General features: G+C 58.8%; 1 protein-coding gene across 1 annotated transcript in view; it reads right to left on the bottom strand.

The window, feature by feature from the left end:
- LOC308643520 (SCO-spondin-like) overlaps window positions 1-17,830 on the bottom strand; it is a gene marked incomplete at both ends in the record, with an annotated part of 50,935 nt that overhangs the window by 21,551 nt on the left and 11,554 nt on the right. Inside the window, 34 exons of the mRNA XM_081283344.1 lie at window positions 1,062-1,314; window positions 1,889-2,053; window positions 2,349-2,522; window positions 3,381-3,472; window positions 3,612-3,737; window positions 3,815-3,944; window positions 4,048-4,170; window positions 4,266-4,445; window positions 5,202-5,366; window positions 5,453-5,623; window positions 6,740-6,883; window positions 7,193-7,369; window positions 8,935-8,992; window positions 9,463-9,535; window positions 9,944-10,094; window positions 10,177-10,333; window positions 11,018-11,145; window positions 11,230-11,430; window positions 11,616-11,720; window positions 12,252-12,306; window positions 12,408-12,561; window positions 13,097-13,247; window positions 13,359-13,541; window positions 13,616-13,756; window positions 13,857-14,009; window positions 14,141-14,372; window positions 14,448-14,539; window positions 14,629-14,757; window positions 15,522-15,758; window positions 16,159-16,380; window positions 16,582-16,815; window positions 17,025-17,194; window positions 17,278-17,371; window positions 17,552-17,701. Coding sequence (XP_081139470.1) covers window positions 1,062-1,314; window positions 1,889-2,053; window positions 2,349-2,522; window positions 3,381-3,472; window positions 3,612-3,737; window positions 3,815-3,944; window positions 4,048-4,170; window positions 4,266-4,445; window positions 5,202-5,366; window positions 5,453-5,623; window positions 6,740-6,883; window positions 7,193-7,369; window positions 8,935-8,992; window positions 9,463-9,535; window positions 9,944-10,094; window positions 10,177-10,333; window positions 11,018-11,145; window positions 11,230-11,430; window positions 11,616-11,720; window positions 12,252-12,306; window positions 12,408-12,561; window positions 13,097-13,247; window positions 13,359-13,541; window positions 13,616-13,756; window positions 13,857-14,009; window positions 14,141-14,372; window positions 14,448-14,539; window positions 14,629-14,757; window positions 15,522-15,758; window positions 16,159-16,380; window positions 16,582-16,815; window positions 17,025-17,194; window positions 17,278-17,371; window positions 17,552-17,701 — 5,170 coding nt within the window. The remainder of the gene's footprint in view (window positions 1-1,061; window positions 1,315-1,888; window positions 2,054-2,348; window positions 2,523-3,380; window positions 3,473-3,611; window positions 3,738-3,814; window positions 3,945-4,047; window positions 4,171-4,265; window positions 4,446-5,201; window positions 5,367-5,452; window positions 5,624-6,739; window positions 6,884-7,192; window positions 7,370-8,934; window positions 8,993-9,462; window positions 9,536-9,943; window positions 10,095-10,176; window positions 10,334-11,017; window positions 11,146-11,229; window positions 11,431-11,615; window positions 11,721-12,251; window positions 12,307-12,407; window positions 12,562-13,096; window positions 13,248-13,358; window positions 13,542-13,615; window positions 13,757-13,856; window positions 14,010-14,140; window positions 14,373-14,447; window positions 14,540-14,628; window positions 14,758-15,521; window positions 15,759-16,158; window positions 16,381-16,581; window positions 16,816-17,024; window positions 17,195-17,277; window positions 17,372-17,551; window positions 17,702-17,830) is intronic.

The following is a 17,830-nucleotide window of genomic DNA, read 5'->3' as shown; positions in this document are numbered from 1 at the left end:
TCAGGAGACACCTTTTTGTACTTTTTATTCCATCTACATTTACTAAATACCATTTGGAAATGGCCTTCAATAATGTGTGACGTAGGAGCAACTCAGAAAGAGAGTTCTCCTAGGAAGGAGTTCTCCTAGGAAGGAGAACTGGATACTTTTCTTCACTGCTAGTTTTCTCCAATGCATTTTTTTTTTTTTTTTCAAATTTGGTACTGGGGATTGTAACCCAAGTGCACTTCACCCAAGTGCACAGAGCTATATTCTCAAACGTTTTTATATATTTAATTTTGAGACAGGGTTTCACTAAGTTCTTGAGGCTGTCCTCAAACTTGTGATCCTCCTGTCTTGACCTCCCTAGTTGCTGAGATTACAGGTGTGCACCATTACGCTGGGCTAAAACGCAGGTTTTAAAGTCCATTGTCAACTACTGTCAACTAAAATCTATTTGTCCAGAAAAAGAGAAAAGGGAGTGGGAAGGAGGAAAAGCAAAGGAGGGAATTGAAAGAGGGGCCAGAGGATAGAAGGGGAAAAGAGAGGAGAAAATGAAGGATGGAGAAAATGAAATGAGAAAGGAAAAGCAGAGGGAAGAGAAATGGGTCAGAGCGCCATCTGCTGGCAGAATCTGGTTTAGCTTTGAGTACTGGGCACTTCTACATTCTAAGCAGGTATCCAGTGGATCCCAGGAAGAGAATTACAGTCAGGAAGAGAGACAGGAAGCTTGGAGGTTAGAAGGTCCTCTCCAGTCTCTAGTTCCACCATCACTGCTGTAGCCAGTCTTCCCATGTGTCAAATGGGGATGAGCACTCCCTGCAGAGGCAGTGCGTGGCTAGGCAGCATCTCATTCACTAGTCTTCACAGGGCCTGTGCCAGGCACCTATGGCTGGGACATGTTTGGGAATGGAGGCATGATGAGCCCGTGTGCGTGTGTGTGTGTGTGTGTGTGTGTGTGTGTGTGTGTGAGAGAGAGAGAGAATCAATTCCTATCTCCCTGCCTACCTCAGGAGCCTGTACCCACCCCTCCTCCCCACCCCCTTCTCCAGCCTGACTGTACCCCCTGCCCAGTGGCCTACCAATTGTTGCAGGAGTCCAGGCGAGCCACTGCTCCTGGTGCATAGAGCTTCCCGTGCAGCTGGCAGGGGCACTGGCTGCGGGGCAGGCAGCTAGCGTTGTGCAGGAAGAGACCAGGTGGGCAGGTGCAGCTGGGGGTGCAGAAGCCTGTGCACTCCACCCCAGAGTCCTGTGCTAGGCACAGCTGAGGACACGGACCCCCATCCTGGTGACACTGCTCTGCTGAGCGGAACACCATGTCCTCTGGACACTGGGCTGTACAGGAAGACAGAGCAGGTCTGGCAGGGGCAAGAGGGAAGGCCGGGGAAGCCAATGGAGAGAGGAACCCACAGGCAGTGACTGGCCTGGTAGGCAGGACTGAGCTAAAAAAGCCCCTACCCCCCTGCCCTCACTGGCTTGTTCCAGTGCCTGGAATGTCACCAGTAGAGTCACAGCTTTGCTTCACTTTATACAAATATTCTTGAGAGTAGAACATGAAGGCAATGGTGTCTGCCAGGAGGAGGACTCAAAGAGCTGGGGAGAGTGAGGAAGGGGGCCGAGGAGTCCAGGGGCTAGCCTTGCTCCCTGCAATCTGCCTGGGAGTGGCAGGCTGGTCTGACTTCCTGGGGAGGAGCCCCGTCCCTAGCAGGAAGGAACAAGAAGCCTGAAGGAACCTGGTCCCCAGCAGGTGGGGGAGGGAGGAGACTGGAGGGGATAGTGGACATCCCATAGTCTCCCTGGCTCAAGGCACCTCGTCCTGAAGACAGAGTTCAGTGACATGAGAAGGTGAGGTGGGGAGACGATCCGAATCCCAGCAGTGTGGCCAGCTGGAGGATGGGGAGGAATCTACCTGTGCAGGGCTGTGTGTTGCAGTCCCTGGTCTGGCTGTGGGGTCCCCGACATGCGGGATTTCCAGGAGCCGAGCCAGAGCAGCTGCGTCCACGTATCTGGATGCCTCCATTGCAGGGGGCTGAGCAGGCAGACCAGGAAGCCCATGCACCCCAGCTGCTCGGCACTGTCCAGGGTCAAGTCCACAGTCGCAGACATGGCACAGATGTGGATAGGGGAGGGGTTGAGAGAGGTCAGAGTCCTGGGTCATGCAGGTCCCTCTTCTAGGACAGTCCCAAACATATTACTCATGTGCTGGCTCATGGGTGTACGGCTGGGGCAGGGAGGGGTTTCAGAACTGCCAGGGTTCCTCCATTCCCTCTGCTCCTTCGTCTCCCTAAGGCTTGGGACCTGCTCAAGGGTCATTATTTCCTGATCCTCATCCACCCAAGTGTCTGGACACAGGAGCAGTGGGGCTGTACCTGGGCATACAGGGGGGCTGCAAGGCTCCTCCTGGGTGGCCTCTCCTGGGCAGGAGGTATCCCTGAGGCCGGGGCAGAGTCGGGAACGATGTCGCCAGCCAGGGACTCCTCCAGGGACAAGGCAGCTCTGGGAGCAGGAGGACCAAGATGTCCAGGGTGTCCAGCCCAGCACCTCTGCAGAGGGACATAGGACAGGCCAACATAGAGGACCTGGTTGGGCTCAGAAGAGTCGATGAACTCAGGTCAGGTCTGAGAAGCAGAAGGCCAGGACAGAGTTCATGAGCATGAGGGATTCTGCTCCGGGCTCAGGGCATGGCCTCTGTCCCCTCCCAGCTGGCTTGGATCTCCACTCTGAGCCCTACTTCTCACTCGTGGGAGCCAGGAACAAAGCTCCCCACTGAGGCTGGCCTCAGCTCCATACCCACACCCACATACCCACGGTCCAGCCAACCTCTGACATGATCATCCCTCATCCTCATAGTTCTCCTAGAGCAGTTCTTCCAGATTTTTCTATGTGGGAAAACTCAGAGTCTCTGAACACCTGACCTCTCTTTTCCTCCTGCTGCAAGACTGTGGCCCAGAACCCTTGGACTCATGTTTCAGCCTCCTCCCTTGCCCCTCCTCCTTGGGCTGACCCTGGCTCTGCTTCTCCTCATGTTCTCCTCCCCATTCCGTCTGGATACCAGTGAGGGCTGGCCTGCTCTCTAGAGGCCTCACTAGTGCTGGCACAGCTTGAGGGTACCTCGTCTGTGGAAAGAGGGAACCGTTTGCACCTCTCTGTCTCTGTGCTCCTGCGTCCCTCCTCCAGCCAGCCTGGCCAGCCTCACCTCCTTCGTGGCTCTGCAGATGCGCGCTCCACCTGGCCAGCCTGCTCCGTCAAGGCAGCCCGTAACTCACCCCCACCAAGCCCATCCCCCAAGGCCAGTTCCAGGGCTGCCTCTGGCACTGGGGAGGCTTTGCTGATCCCCATCCAGAGTGTCAGTGGGTCCCATCCTCTGTGTTCACAAGGACGAGGGGCAGGCTCTGTAGTACCTGTCCCACAATCCACGTGGCAGACCTGCAGTTCCTGCTTGTCCCCTTCACAGGGGGCACCTCCAAAAGCCGCAGGAGGGTTGGAGGGAGACCTGGGAGAGAGGACATCCTGAGTGCCTGTCCTCCTGCTGCTTCCTTCCTGTCCTTCCTCCTTCCACTACCCTCCCCACCAGGCCTGCCTGGCTCCGAGCCTCTTCCCCTCTCTCCCCCGTTTCCTTCCTCCTCACGCACCTGAACCTGGCCCTCACTCCAGAGCCACAGGAGCGGTCGCAGGGAGTCCAGGAGGACCAGGCTGACCAGCCGCAGGGCTGTGGGCAGGCCCCTGGCTCGCACACCAGAGTGCCCCTCTCACACATGCTGCAGGGAAGGAGAGGGGGGAGCTGGTTGGCACTGGGGGCCCTGCCCGGGGCCCTGCCCTGGCCCAGCACCCTCACCATTGGCTGCAGTTGTCCAGGAGGAAGGACATCCCTGGAGGCTTCAGCTCTTCACCCACAAGGCAGGGGCACTCAGAGAGAGGCAGGCAGTGAGAGTCATGGAGGAGGAGCCCCGGGGGACAGCGGCATCCTGGAAGCGAGGGAGAGGAGGGCCCTCAGCTCCATGGGGTCGGCAGGGAGGCCGGGCTAGAGACTGAAGGCTGGTGGGCTTCTGCCGGCTGGGTCTACCTTACCCTCCACACAGGGCCCAGTGCAGCTTCCGTTGGTCTGGGGATCCAGGCAGGAGGGTGGGCATGGGGGCACCAGCCCCTTCTGGCACAGCTCAGCACTCACATGCACACGGCCCAGCCCGCAATCTAGGGGATGAGTCTCAGGTGGGGTGAACACTGAGAGGCCCAGAGACCTGCCCACACTCCCTACAGGACACCTCTCCCAGCCTAGCTCCCCTTACCTGTGTCACCAGTGCAGGGCTGCAAGCCACAGGGGGCCCTTTCCTGGGAGGCCCCAGGACAGGGTGCACCGCCATTCTTGGGTGGTGGGTCCATGCAGCTCCTCTGGCGACTCTGATGGCCGCCCCCACAGGAGACACTGCAAGGTCCCCAGGTCTCCCACTCTGCCCATGCCCCAGCCACTGTGGGGAAGGAAGAATGGGGAGTCCCAAGGAGACAAAGACTGTACTAAAGAGAGGAGGCAGGCAGAGCAGAGGCGCCCTCCCCGGCTCGGTGGTGCTCTGGGAGGTCTGTAGCTTCCTCTGTCCCAGGAACAGCCCCCATAGGTGAGGACACTAGGTTCCTCCCAGGACAATAGGTGTAGTCTCTGAGAAGGCCCTGATGGCCAGAACCCTGGAGTGGGGCGCATCCTGATGACAGTAGTAAGCCAACCAGAGTGAGGGTTGGGCCCAGATGTGGGGCTGAGACCCTATGTGGGAATCCCCTCTCTGGAACAAGCAGAAGAGCCAGGGGCACGGGGACCAGTCCCTCAGATTCATGGAACGAAAGGGCTACAGGGCCTTCTGTGTGGAGCCCAGGGGTGAGGGGCACAGCCAGCTGACATCTGTGGTCCAGTGCCAAATCCCACCTCATGTGGCCTCTCTACCCCCCACAGAGCCTGCTGGGGGCAGGAATGGCTCTGGGTGACGGGACTCACTTGGGCCACTAGGAGGCAAGGCGGGAGGGGCCAGGGAGCAAGTTTCCCTTTAGGGGCTAAAGGCTGTCATCAGGGGGACATCACACTCTTAGAGTCCCAGAGATGGGGGGATGGACACTGGGGTCCCAAGGAGAGCAGAGGCACATTCCTGATGAGGGTCTCAGATGGGAACCAACTCAGGCCTCCCCCTCACAGGCGTCTGGGACAATCCCCTCTTCCCTCTCGGCTGCTGCCTACCTACCTGGGCAGGCCTGCACAAAGCAGGGCTGGCTGCGGAGCTGGTCCAGGGGGCAGCTGCCCCCAGGCAGGGGAGGCCGCAGCAGCTCCCGGCGCTGGAAGGTGAGGCCCAGGCCACAGCTGCGGCTGCAGCCACTCCAGCCAGACCAGGGTGCCAGCACACAGTCCACTGCAGGGGACAGATGCCTAGGGATCAGAGGGGGCTCACGCAGGAGTTGGGGCCTCAGGTTAGAGCCTGACCCAGCTTGCTCTTACCACAGCCGTCCTCGTCCGAGCCATCCTGGCAGTCGGGCCGCAGGTCACAGCGCCTCTCAGTGGGCAGGCACTCCCCGCTGCCACAGCTCAGCTGGCTCTGGGAGCAGAGAGTCCTGGAGGCTGGCAGTCCAGGCAGGACTGTGGTGGGCACCATGAAGGGCATAGGACTTGCTGCCCATGAAACACAGATAGAGGAGAAGGGAGCCACATAAGTGATTCCAGGCCAGATGATAAACAGCCCCTTCAGCCTCGGGCCAAGAGCAGGATAGAACTCGTTGACCAGGGCCCTTGACTCCCTTCCTCCAGATGCCTCCTGCAGCCCGCACCTGAGGCAGGCTTCCTTCCACCATGTGTGGGTGAGGTCTACATGGGCCTGTGATCTACACAGACCTAGCCTACTCCTCAAAGGCTCATGGGAGTGTCCAGGGAGAGGTCACAGCACCTGAAAGAGCAGTTCACTCCCTGTTATATTGTCCCCCAAAGGCGTGTGTGGAAGGCTTGGTCAGAGGTGGGGCCTTTGGAAGGTGATTGGATCATGAGGCTCTGACCTCATCCGTGGATTAATCCACTGGTGGGTTCATGACTGATGGCCTAGTGAGAGGTGGTGGAAACTTCAGGAGGGGGTCCCAGCTGGGGGAGAAGGTTGCTGGGGGTGTGCCTGGACAGCTATATTTTGTCTCCAACCTCTCTCTCTCCCTCCTTCCCTCCCTGTGCTTCATGGCTGCCATGTTGTGATGAGCTTTCCTCTGCCATGATGTTTCTGCCTTGGAGCCAGTCGACCAATGAACAGAAATCCCTGAAACCTTAGCCAAAAGAAGTCTTTCCTCCTTAAGTGTATTTTTACAGCAATGAGAAGCTGATTAACACAGGCTCTGTATTCTGGAATGGTGACTCCCAGGGGTGCCCCCTCCTGTGATTGATTAGCACTTGATTTTTCTTTTCCTGATTGAAGAGCAGATTTTGATCATATTGATTACTTTGACGGCTGGCTTGAGGGTGGGAGGGTGGTTGGATGGGTGGGTACATAGATGAGTGGATATGTGGATAGATGGGTTGATGAGTGTCCTTAAAGGTCCAACAGATTTTATAAAACAGGGTGGGACTCAAGCTCTACCCTATTCCCTCTCTTTGCCATTTCTACAGAGGTTCACCTTCCTGGATTTTTCATATTCAGTTCTTCTCCTCTCTTGCTGCCCCCTGCTCTCTCAGATCCTCCCACATGACTGGAAATGGGCACAGTGTCTCCTCAGGTCTGAAGCCCTCTGGTGGTCCCAGGCCTTGGCTCACCGCAGTGCCGCTCGTCATTGCCGTCCAGGCAGTCCTCCTTTCCATCACACAGCTGCTCCGGCTCCACGCAGCCCAGCACCTCGCAGGGCAGCTGCCCGGGGCTGCATCGCACGGGCGGGAAGGGGCTGGGGGCAACTCTCTGGCCTGTGGATGCCACCATAGCCAGCTGAGGAGGGACCTCGTGGCCCTGTGCTTCCTCCCTGATCACCTCTTAGCAGTCCCCAACCTTCCTCCTCTTGGCATCTGGTGTGCCCCACTTTCCACCTCTCTTGGCATAAAAGGAAGGGAATGAATGGGGTCAGGAAACTTGGGTCGTAGGCCTGGTTCTACCAAAATGACCTTGATCCATGTAATTTTGAGCAAAGCGACCAACCTCCCAGGGCTTGTGCCCCTTCATGGGGAAGTGGGGCTCACAACAGGCTTTGCACCCAGGTAGAAGAGCTCAGAGCTTACCAGCAGGGGTCATCGGAATCATGGGGTGTGTGGGGAGCACTGTTGTGGCTGCCATTCCCGGTGTCAGGCTCTGAAACCCAGCATGGAATGTGGGAGTGTTGCTCCCCGTCTGCACGGATTCCCCAGAACTTGGGTGAGGAGCTTTGGAAGCGGGGGCAGGGCTCACTGGCCTCTTCTCTGTGGGCAGAGGGGAGAAGGAATGAGGGCTGCCTAATTCCCCTTCCTGTGAGAGGACCCATGAGAGGGTGTCCCAGGCTTCTGCATGGTGCAGGGTAATCACAGGGGCCACAGACCATTCCCTACCTTCCAAGGGGCCTCAGATTAAAAGAGAAAAGAAAGTAAAGCAGCTCTTGGTAGTCCAAAGAGCATGAGAAGGGTTTTAAGTGAAAGTAGAAGAAACCTTAGTTTTGATCTGAGGTTTGTACTCTAGTCACAGGAGACACTTGTGGTGCCAGGTTTGGTGGCACATGCCTGTAATCCCAGCAACTCGGGAGGCTGAGGCAGGATGATCACAAATTCAACCTCAGCAACTTAGTGAGGCCCTAAGCAACTCAGCTGTCTCTAAATAAAATACAAAAAAAAGGGGGGTGGGGCTAGGGTTGTGGTTCAGGGGTTAAGTGCCCCTGGGTTCAATCCCTGGATACCCACTCCCCCCCCCCCAAAAAAAAAAGACACTTATGGCAACTTTCAAGTTCAAACTCATTATAAGATAGGTCATTTAGGGGAGAAAAAGAACTGAGGTCATTTAAACACAGCAGCAGAACAAGAGAACACTAGCGAGACTCAAGATGAGCCCATTGCTACTGCTGTACAAAAGCCAAACAAACTAGTTTTGACTTTGAGGCACTACAGTGAAGAGTGTTGAGAGACTCATTTTCTTTGCAAGAGATTCATCTTCAAAGACAGGCTTTTTTCAAGAACAGACTTAGAATGAGACTAGAATTCATCCCATGAGTACAGGTTTGTGGATTTGAGGGGTCTTCATCTGCTTTTCACAAAAGACACAGCCATGGGCCAGCTGGCCTTGTGGACAGCTGTCATCAGAACCCCTTGAGGGGCTCAGAGGTTGCCACCAGGCCCGACCGTCCCACAGGAGAGGAAGCCAAGGCTTAGGCAGGCAGCACAATGTGTCCAAGGTCTGCCCGGGAGCAGGAGAGCCAGGATATGCCTGCTGTCTGACAGCCGAGCATCCCCTCCTCCCTTCAGAGGAGGGCCTCCTGGGACCACAGTGCTGGTGAGTGGTTAGTAGCTCTGGGGAGGCTGGCACATGACCAGGCTGGGACCCCATCCTTTCCTGTTTAGGAACATGCCAACCTGGTGACCCTGCCCACTCTCAAGCCCATTTATGAGTATTTCCTGTCAGCAAACACTTTAAAAAAGTGCCTGGCTATTCAAGTGGGTGAGCGGAGGGTGTCCAAGCCAAGTGGCCTCCCACTCCCAAAGGGGAGACCTATCCCGGCCAGAGCCTGAGGGAGGTGGTCACACTGCAGGTGGTCCAGGTGCAGCCCTAAAAGCTGGCCTGGAATCTTCCCTTGAATCCGGGAGGGTGAGCAGGGCAGGACCTGGCTATGACCAAGGTGACCAGTGTTTCCCTGAATCAACCCTGCAGCTCTCTCAGTTTGGGGGATAAAGTCAGGGGTCAGGGCACTTGAACCTCGGAGACATCACTGCCCCATCTCTGGAAGGGTAGACACAGATGGTGACAGGGGCATGGGGAGGAAGAATGGAGTTGGCACACATACCTGTGGGGGGCATGGATGAACCCTGCTTGGGATGCCAGCGGTCAGTCTCTGCCAGACCCTGAGAAGGAGAGGGCTCAGCCACCTCGTGCAGTCAGCAAGAAAGGACCCTCTTCTCCACCCATCCCCCTTGTTTCAAGCCTTGTCCAGGATGCCTCTGGGGACACCTTGGCACAATGCTCCTCCAGGCTCCCAGAGAAGATGCCCTGGCACTGCCCCATGAGCACAGCCTCCCCTCCAGGGGCACAGGTCTGTTGTCTCCAAATTCCTCCAGGACAGAGCCCTTCCCTGGGCTTCTCTGCACTTTCCTCTGTCCCTCTGGGCCCCTGCTCCCCACCTGGCACTGAGCTGGTGGTCCCCAGATTGCTCCTGACTAAAAGCCTGACAGAGCAGCACCAAGGAAGACAAGTAGAGGAAATGCTGAATGAGTGGAGAGAGAGGAAGACGCAGGTGCAGGAGCAGTGCTGGGGGGGCAGAGAGGCTGCCCCCATCCTTGCACCCCACCTGCTGCGTCTGCGGCTTCCCACTCACCTCACTAGGCTGGGGAGGCAGTGGTCCCGGCTGGGTGGAGAAGAAGGTTGGGGTCCTGGCTGTGGAATGGCCTCTGAGAAGAAAAATCACAGAGGGAGCTCCAGGGGCTCTCCCAGCCGGAGCACCCCCCACAACCAGGAGGAGTCAGGGGTCTCTGGGCGAGGTCTGGGCATTCAGGAAGGATGCTGCCTGCTGAGTGGTGCTCAGTTTGCTATGTTGAATCACCAGGAGGACTGTAAAGCACGCATCTCTGGGTCCACCCCGAGAATCTGCCCGTCTAACAAGTTTCGGGTGCTGCTGGCCCAAGGGCCATATTTGAGAACCACTGAAGACCAGCTAGGAGAGGTCTAGAACCTGAGAGACCGTGGGGAAAGGGCCTCAGGGTGCCCAGATTCAGCTCCTGGCATGGAGGGTCTGTGGGCCCCTGGGTGGAAGGAAATGCAGGGCTGTCCCTCCAAGTCCAGGCCAGACCCCAGGATACCTGCCAGTGTCCACAGGCAGGGGCCCACAGCCCTCCTCGTCAGAGCCATCCTCACAGTCTGCAGCACCGTCACATGGCACCCCCCGCAGAGCACAGTCACCATTGGCACAGCGGTGCCCAGCCCCTGGGCACGGGGGCACTGGTGGGGACACTGTGGGTAGGGGGGTGTTGTGAGGACTTCCCGCCATCCTCCTGCTCCCTCCTGGTCCTCCCGCTCGCAGCCCAGCCTGTACCTGGCTCACAGCCCAGGAGCTCCACCCACAGGAAGAAGCCAGGCTGCCTGTCGCTGTGGGGGACACTGTGTGGCCACACCCTGATGTACCTTGCCTGCACCATCCGGCTGAAGGCCCACACCTTGGAGGCCACATCTTCCCAGTTCCTGGGGAAAGACTGAAGCACAAGGTGCCTGCTGACCGAGTCCTGCCTCTTTCTCAGGCTGCCGCTGTGGCCCCACTGAGTGACCCTCTTCTCTGCTCAATCTTCACAAGAATCCTGCCTCTGCCAGAGCCCATGTCCCCCTGGTTGTAGCCACCTAGTCCCTCAAGGCTGCAGGGGGTCTGGTCCTGGCCTAAGCTCCTTCCACTGAGGTGGCAGGATTCTTATGGCAGGGCCAGGTCCCACTCGGAGCTGTGACCACAGGGACAGCCCAGCACCGGGCACAGAGCAGGTACTCCTTAAACAGGTCAGAGGGAACACCTGTGGACTGATCCTTCCTGGTCGTGAGTCTGTCTCCAGGCGGCGGAGCCAATCCCGCAGAGAGGGCCGCACTCGGGCTGCTCCATATGGACACACGTGGGTCTGGGCCTCCAAGGCCCTCTGTGAATTTAATGTGTCCCCACCTTCCCCCTTCCCAGGCTGTTGGAGAGCTCTGTGATCCTGGACTTGGACTCCACAGTGACACTCCGCCCCTCTATTCCACAGAATATAGTCCCTATTACTTACCGGTTATTCCTTAAGCAACTAATGCAAGGACTGTCCCTTGGGGAGACCGAAAGGCCCAGGAGTACAGAGGTTGTGGAATCCACAAAGGGGCATGTTGGGTCACTGGCCTGAGAGGCTTTGGGCATTTAGTACCTTGGGTGGGGACAAGGTGCCAGGCAGGATGTCACGGTAGTCCTGCCAGTGTAGACCATCAGTGCCGAACTGAAGCGAGAAGCTGCTGCTATGTGGGCTGGAGGAGGTGGGCCCCCACACGATGACGCCTGGAGGGGCCGGGCCAAGGGCGGAGTCAGAGCTGAAGGAGGCAGCCCCCCCATGTCCTCCCCCACCCCCTCCTCCTCACTGACCAGTGAGGTTCCGGGGCTGGAGCAGGTCCAGCTGCAGGAAGGGTGGCCCGCTGTGCCACTCAGCATAAGCACCCGCTCTGGGGCCAGGCCCTTTGGTGGGAGCCCCCAGGAGGGCAGCCCAGGTGGGGTGCTCCAGCTGCCTTGACCATGTCCACAGACTCCCCGGGGGCAGAGCCAGGCCCAGGGGAGAGTAGCAGGCATCTGGGGACAGGAGAGGGGGTTGGGGGGCAGGAGGGGGTGCCAGAGGCATGCCATAAAGGGATCTGGGGAAGAAAAGGGCCACACAGGTGACCCTGACCCAGGACAGGGGGCAGGAAGGGCAGAGCTGGAGATGGGACACTTCCTCTGCTTCCCTCCCAGGGCACCCCTCTCAGCTGGGTCCTTACCTCCTGGGGGAGGCAGAACATAGGTGACCAGAGGGGGACCCGTCTGGGGACTGGGGGCTGGAGCAGGGGCAGGAGTGGCTGTTGGAGGCACTGTCTGATTCTCTGCTGTGTAGGGAGACCCAAGGGTCAGGAGGAAGAGACCCAGAGAGGCTCTCGCCAGCCCCTCGCCAGCAAGGTCCTTCCCATTTGGAGCACTTTCTCTCCCATGACAGCACAGAAATCCCAGGACCACCCCAGCGGGAAAGGACACCTCTTTCCCTTTGTATGAATGAAGGTTTTACATATTTCCACTGAATATTCAGAGCACACAGAATAAAACTGCCAGTGCAAAGCCACTTTAGGACTAGGACAGAGCAGGTGCAGTTGCTAACCCAGGACTACTGTCATTAATTACAACCTTGTGGGCATTAGAAAGGGGCTGCCTCTGGATGGAAGCAGTCCTGGGGCTGGAGTCTAATCCCCACTGCTGGCAAAAATTGTCCAGTGAACAACATGTACAACCGTGTGTGCACTGGCTTGATCCCAACCTCATCAGCCTATAGGTACACTTTTAGAATAAGGAAGCTGAACCATCCCCAATTCCCTCCTAAAGTTCTCCTCCCCTTGCCCTTTCTGCTACTACCCAGACCCACTTACCAGGCAGGGCACAGTGGCAACACGATTCTCCTACTCCCTCCACCAGGATCCAACCCTGTGGAGCACAGAAATTAGCCACTTGCCCACCTCTAACCCACTCCATTGGCCTCCACAAGCCTAGCCTCGCACCACCCCTCCAGGCTCCCAGGGCCTCACCTGGGGACAGCTGCCCAGCGGGCAATAGGGGGAGCAGTGCACGGTGCCCATATGCAGACACTGGCATACCCTGCAGGGGCCCCCACGCCAGCGCTCCCCGACCTGGTGTGTGTGGCCCTGCTGCTCACAGCCCTCACAAGGCTGCGTCTGGCACCTGGGGAGGAAGGGCAGCCTCAGCATGGGGAGGGCTCACTAACAGTGATCACCCTCCTGGTTTGCCTGGATTGAGGGTATTTCAGGACTGGGGACTTCAAGTGATAAGACTGGAAAAATCCAGGGTTAATGTCTGGTCATCACCTTGAACCCCATCCCACTCCTGAATTCCAGAAATTGCAACAGGCCCCAAGTTGGGGAAGCAATTTGTGCCAGCTCCACCAGCCAGCAGAGCTGGTCCCAGCGGGGTGTGCAGCCGGAAATGGCTGTCCCCCAAGAGCTTCACCCCGCACACCTCCAGAGACACAGGGGACCCATTCCCACTCCTGCATTTGTCGAGCTGCACGTGTGGGCTCCGTTTGCCCTGCTTTGGATCTAGATGGCACAGCACTAAAGGAGGAAAAGGCTGGGTCTCCAGGGGGTTCTGGGGTTTAGGCTGGGAGGGCACTGAGCAGTGTTGTGATTTGGGGTCTCTCGTGGGAAGGGGCATGCAGGAAGAGCGAGCGTGAAGGCGGGGGCAAGGGCCCTGCTGGTACCTGCGAGCCTTGCGGCGGATGCCTCGGCACTGGCGACCTCGGCCAGAGAGGCGGGGGTTGTTGGGGCTCCGGAAGGACCACTGGATGCTCTGGCTCCCACAGGGGCCCAGGCACTCGGCCCAGGGGGACCAGGAGGACCAGCCACAGTTTACTGAGAGAGGGCAAGAATTAGGGCCAGGAGGCAGAGGTGAGTGCCCAGCTGGGTAGCCTGGGAGGAGAAAAGGGACCTTGAGAGAAGGGCCACAGGATGCGGGGTACTCACTGGCACAGTCTGGGTTGGGCCGGCAGCGCCGGGGCCGCCCATCTTGGCAGACACAGAGCTGGCAGTTGGCTTTGATATGCTGCCCAGGCCAGTAGCGGGCACCATCCACCAGGCAGGGGCACTGCCGGGGCCACACACACTGCCCCTCACTGCCCAGCACCTGCCCTTCTGGGCACCAACAGCCTAGGGAGAAGCAGGGTGAGGTTTCCAGGCAGACACTGTGGCCTCCACAGACCCCGATCCCGGAGCCCCCTCACCTGGGCTGCTGCAGGGCCTGTGGGGTGAGCAGATAGCCTGGCTAGAGATGTCATCGCAGGTCAGAGGGCAGGGGGCACAAGGCTGGAACACCAGCTCCCCAGAGCAGGTGGCATTGGGACAGCCATCCTGAGGGCAGGGCTCTGAGAGTGGGGTCAGAGACTGGGAGGGAGGAACAGCAGCAAGGACAAGTGTCCCCCCAGCAACCCTGTCCCCCACCTGTGCCCTCTCCCTTCCACTCACCAGTCTGACGGGTGCTATGAGGGCCCCCGGGCAGAAGGGCACAGGCTTGGCCCCCATTCTGGGGTGGGTGGCACTGCCGCTGCCTGGTCCTGGTGCCCCCACAAGGCTCAGAGCACAGAGACCAGGAGGACCAGGAGCTCCATTCACCATCCACTGTGAGGGGAGGGATGGGGCAGGAGGGGGTGGGAGTGCAAGGTAGGGTTGAAGGCCCCGGGACCTTTCCTTTCTTCTCTCTCCAGGCACCACTGTCCCACAGTCACTCCCTTGTGTTCCCAGCCCCTTACCTGGGCAGGCCTTGGTAAAGCAGGCCTGTGACTGGTGGGCGGGGCCTGGGCAGTGCTGCAGCACCAACAGCCCAGATGGGGAACAGCTGCGGCTTTGGCTCTGCACCCCCAGCCCACAGGTCTGGCTGCACGGCCCCCATGGGCTCCAGGGACCCCAGGTCCCACAGCCCTGTTCTTCTGGGGAGAGTCCTGCCTCTCCTACCAACTCACAGTTGGGCTGCCCATCACACACCTGGGGGAGCAACAGGCTCAGGGCTTCTGCATTGGTGCACGGCTCTGCCTGCCACCTCCCCTTCCTGACCCTCACCAGGTGAAAACCAAGGCAGTGGCCATTGGGGCAGGAGTATTCTGGGCAGGGAAATTCTGTCCTGTTGAGACTTCCTGGGGGTGGCAGTCCCTCTGGGGAGCAAGAGAGAAAACCAGTTTGCAGGGAGTTGCAGCTACCTCTAGGCAAGCACCAGCTGCAGACCCCTGAGAAGTGTTCATACCACAGTCCAGCTCATCCTCGCCCTGGGGACAGTCGGGGACCCCATTGCAGTGCTGCTCAGGGTTCAGGCACAGCCAGGGAGCCAAACCACAGGGCAAGAGGCCATGGCACAGGGGAGGCTGGGTGGAACCTGTGGGCACAGTAAGAAGGGTCCTGCTGTGCTCCTGTCCCCTCCTACTCCCTCTCTGCAGAAGGGCTGGCAGGGAGGGCCTGAAGGCACTGGGGGAGGAGGGCAGGCAGGAGGCAGAGCCAGCATGGGGCTCTCCTTGGCGGAAGAAACCCTTGGAGGAGTGTAGGAGGGGTGGATTCTGGGGAGGAGCCAGCCCTGGCAGGGAAGTGGCCAGGACTAGAAAGACCACCTTGTCAGGGTTTACAGGGGTTCAACCCAGGTGGGACTGGGAGAAAATGGGGACAGGGGAGCCCCAGGAACAGACCCACTCCCTAGGCCCTCAAAGCCAACACCCACTCTTTTGTCCTTTCTTGTCCCAAACCAAAAGCCCCTTCCTTCCCCACTGGGCCTGGGAAGGAGGGCAAAGAAAGTTTCATTAAAAAGATCAAAGGGCGGGTCTCGCTGGTCACGCCTGTAATCCCAGCCTTTCAGAGCATGCTCAGAGCCAACCTCAGCCACTTTACAAAGCCCTAAGCAACTCAGTGAGACCCCGTCTCTAAATAAAATACAAAAAAAAAAAAAAAAAAAAAAAAAAGGCTGGGGATGTGGCTCAGTGACTAAGTGTCCTGGATTCAATCCCTGGTACCAAAAAAAAAAAAAAAAAAAAAAAAAAATCAAAGGAACACAAAAGTTGCTCAGACTGATGTCTGCAAACCTAAGTCACTTGTCTAGCTGTGCACAGGGGGTGCTTGGGGAGGGCCGCGCAGGATAGGGGCGACTCTCACCGCAGGCGTCTGGGCCCTCGTCAGAGCCGTCGGGGCACTGCGGCACGCCGTCGCACAGTTCCCCGGGGGACACGCAGTGTGGGCCACGGCCGCAGGGCGCGTGGTGCAGCGCGCAGGGCCCACCGCAGCCCAGCTCGTCGCTGCCATCGGCGCAGTCCTCCTCCTGGTCGCAGCGCCAGCCCCGCGGGGTGCACTCTCCGCTGCCGCACAGAAACTCCAAGGGGCCGCAGCTCCGTGCTGGTTGGGGTGGGGGTAGGGGGCTGCACTAGACCCCGCGGGAGTGGACCGGCTTCCGCAGGCGGGTCTCGCCCTCCCACAGCGGCTCCAGGCTCCAGTCGTCCTGCCCCTTACCTGAGCCAGCCCTCCCCACCTTCAGTCCCTCCTGGAGTCCAACCCACCCCTGTATTCTTTTGCCCTATTGGTGTCCCCAAATTTCTCCCTGGTTCAAGAACTTCCCTTAGATTCCCCTAACTCAGAGAAGGCCTTGGGTACAGAAAATGAGGCTGGACCTCAGTTCCCCTCAAATGCCCTCCACCTCTTTTGTCTCCATCCCCAAAGCACCACCCACATGCCTTCCTCTGTGGTCCCATCCCCATCCTCCCCAGCTTTCTCACCCCATCTTCTCCAGGAGACTCACCAGGGCTGGCACTGCCCAGTGGACTTGAGGCACCTTCCAGGGAGCCAGTAGAGGGGCCAGGCATGGTGCCAGCTGGGGGCACAGGCAGAGAGGGCAGCGGGCAGTATCCAGGCCCCTCGTCGGCTCCATCTGGGCAGTCCCAAACTCCATCACACAGCTGGATGGTCCCCACACAAGTGCCGTCCATACAGGACACTTCCCCAGGGATGCAGTTCACCTGCCCTGCAGCCAGAAAGGAGGAGCTGGTCCCAGAACACTGCCTCCTTTTCTCACTACTTGGGGTGCCCCCACTCACAGGTGCCAGCTTCACAGGCAATATATAACCTGGCAAAGAAGTGGGCGGGTGAGGCTGGGGCAACCAGGAGCTGGGCCTGGTAGGAGAGTGTGCCTGGTGGGCCCAAGTCCAGAGCAGAAACAACTAACCCAAACAGGACTCCTCATCAGCGGCGTCTGGACAGTCGGGATGCCCATCACACAGCAGGGTGAGGGGCAGGCAGCGCCCATCAGCGCAGGCCAGCGAGTCATAGGGACATGGGCAGCCCTGTTCATCTGTGCCATCTCCACAGTCATCCTGCCCATCACAGAGCAGGGACAGGGGCAGACAGTGGCCGGAGCGGCATGACATCTGTCCCTCCACACAGCCTGGGGTGGCGCAACCTGGCATAGGGTAAGCAGGCAGGCTCAGGACGCTGGAGTCAGAGAAACACATAACCCTAGAAGGACCAGAACTCCCTACCTGTCCCTCATTCCCCAAGTCATAACTGCTGGCCGTGGAAGCAGCAGCTCAGGAGGCTACCCTGGGGACACCTGCTGCACACCCAGTGAACTCAGTTACCTGTGCCTGTCAAACAGGTGAAAGCACTCACCCTCCTCATCTGAGCCGTCACCACAGTCGTCCTGGTTGTCACAAAGCCACTCATGTGGAATACAGTGCCCACTTCCCTGGCAGGGAGACTCTCCTTCGGCACAGTCAGGCACCAGCTCCTCACAGGGGGCACTGCCACCCCCACAATGCCACTGGCTTTCCTGGCAAGTGCTGAATATGGTATCCTGGGATCAGCCACGGCTGGGCATGGCCAGTCCAGGGGCACAGGGTCTACCCAGATACTCCCCACTCACCAGTTCCCACAGTCCTTCTGCAGCACAGTCCCCGGTGGGAAGAAGCTGCCACCCCACTCACAGGGACAGGCAGATGGCTCCATGCAGATTCCTCCTGAGATCACAGAGCACAGGACTCCAGAGTGAAGGGGGCACAGTGCCCCTGGCCCAGCCCACCACCTTGGTCACGTGGCCCTTTCCCATCACACAGCTGGATGGTCCCCACACAAATGCCATCCATGCAGGACACTTCCCCAGGGATGTCCCCTCCCCTCTGGCCTTTCTGACTACGCACCATGCAGCAGAGTCCCTTCGGGGCAAAAGCAGCCCTCCACACAGGCAATGGTCCGGCAGTGCCATCCAGGCTCAGCATGGTGGGTAGGGCAGGCGGGAGGACAGGTGGGGCCACAGGCCTCATATACTTGTCCCCCTTCACACTGCAGGGCTGGGTGGAGGGAGAGAGGCTCAGCTCACTCAGGTACAAGGGCACCAGGTGAGTCAGCCCAAGGTGACACCTATGGAGGGCACAGAGTTCATATTGTAGACCTTGGCTGAGACCCTCCCAAGGTGATTT

The sequence above is a fragment of the Spermophilus citellus genome (assembly GCF_964194105.1).
Source record: "Spermophilus citellus genome assembly, chromosome: 3".
Taxonomy (NCBI): domain Eukaryota; kingdom Metazoa; phylum Chordata; class Mammalia; order Rodentia; family Sciuridae; genus Spermophilus; species Spermophilus citellus.
The sequence above is the reverse complement of the archived record's forward strand: the minus strand, read 5'-3'. Positions and strand labels throughout refer to the sequence as shown.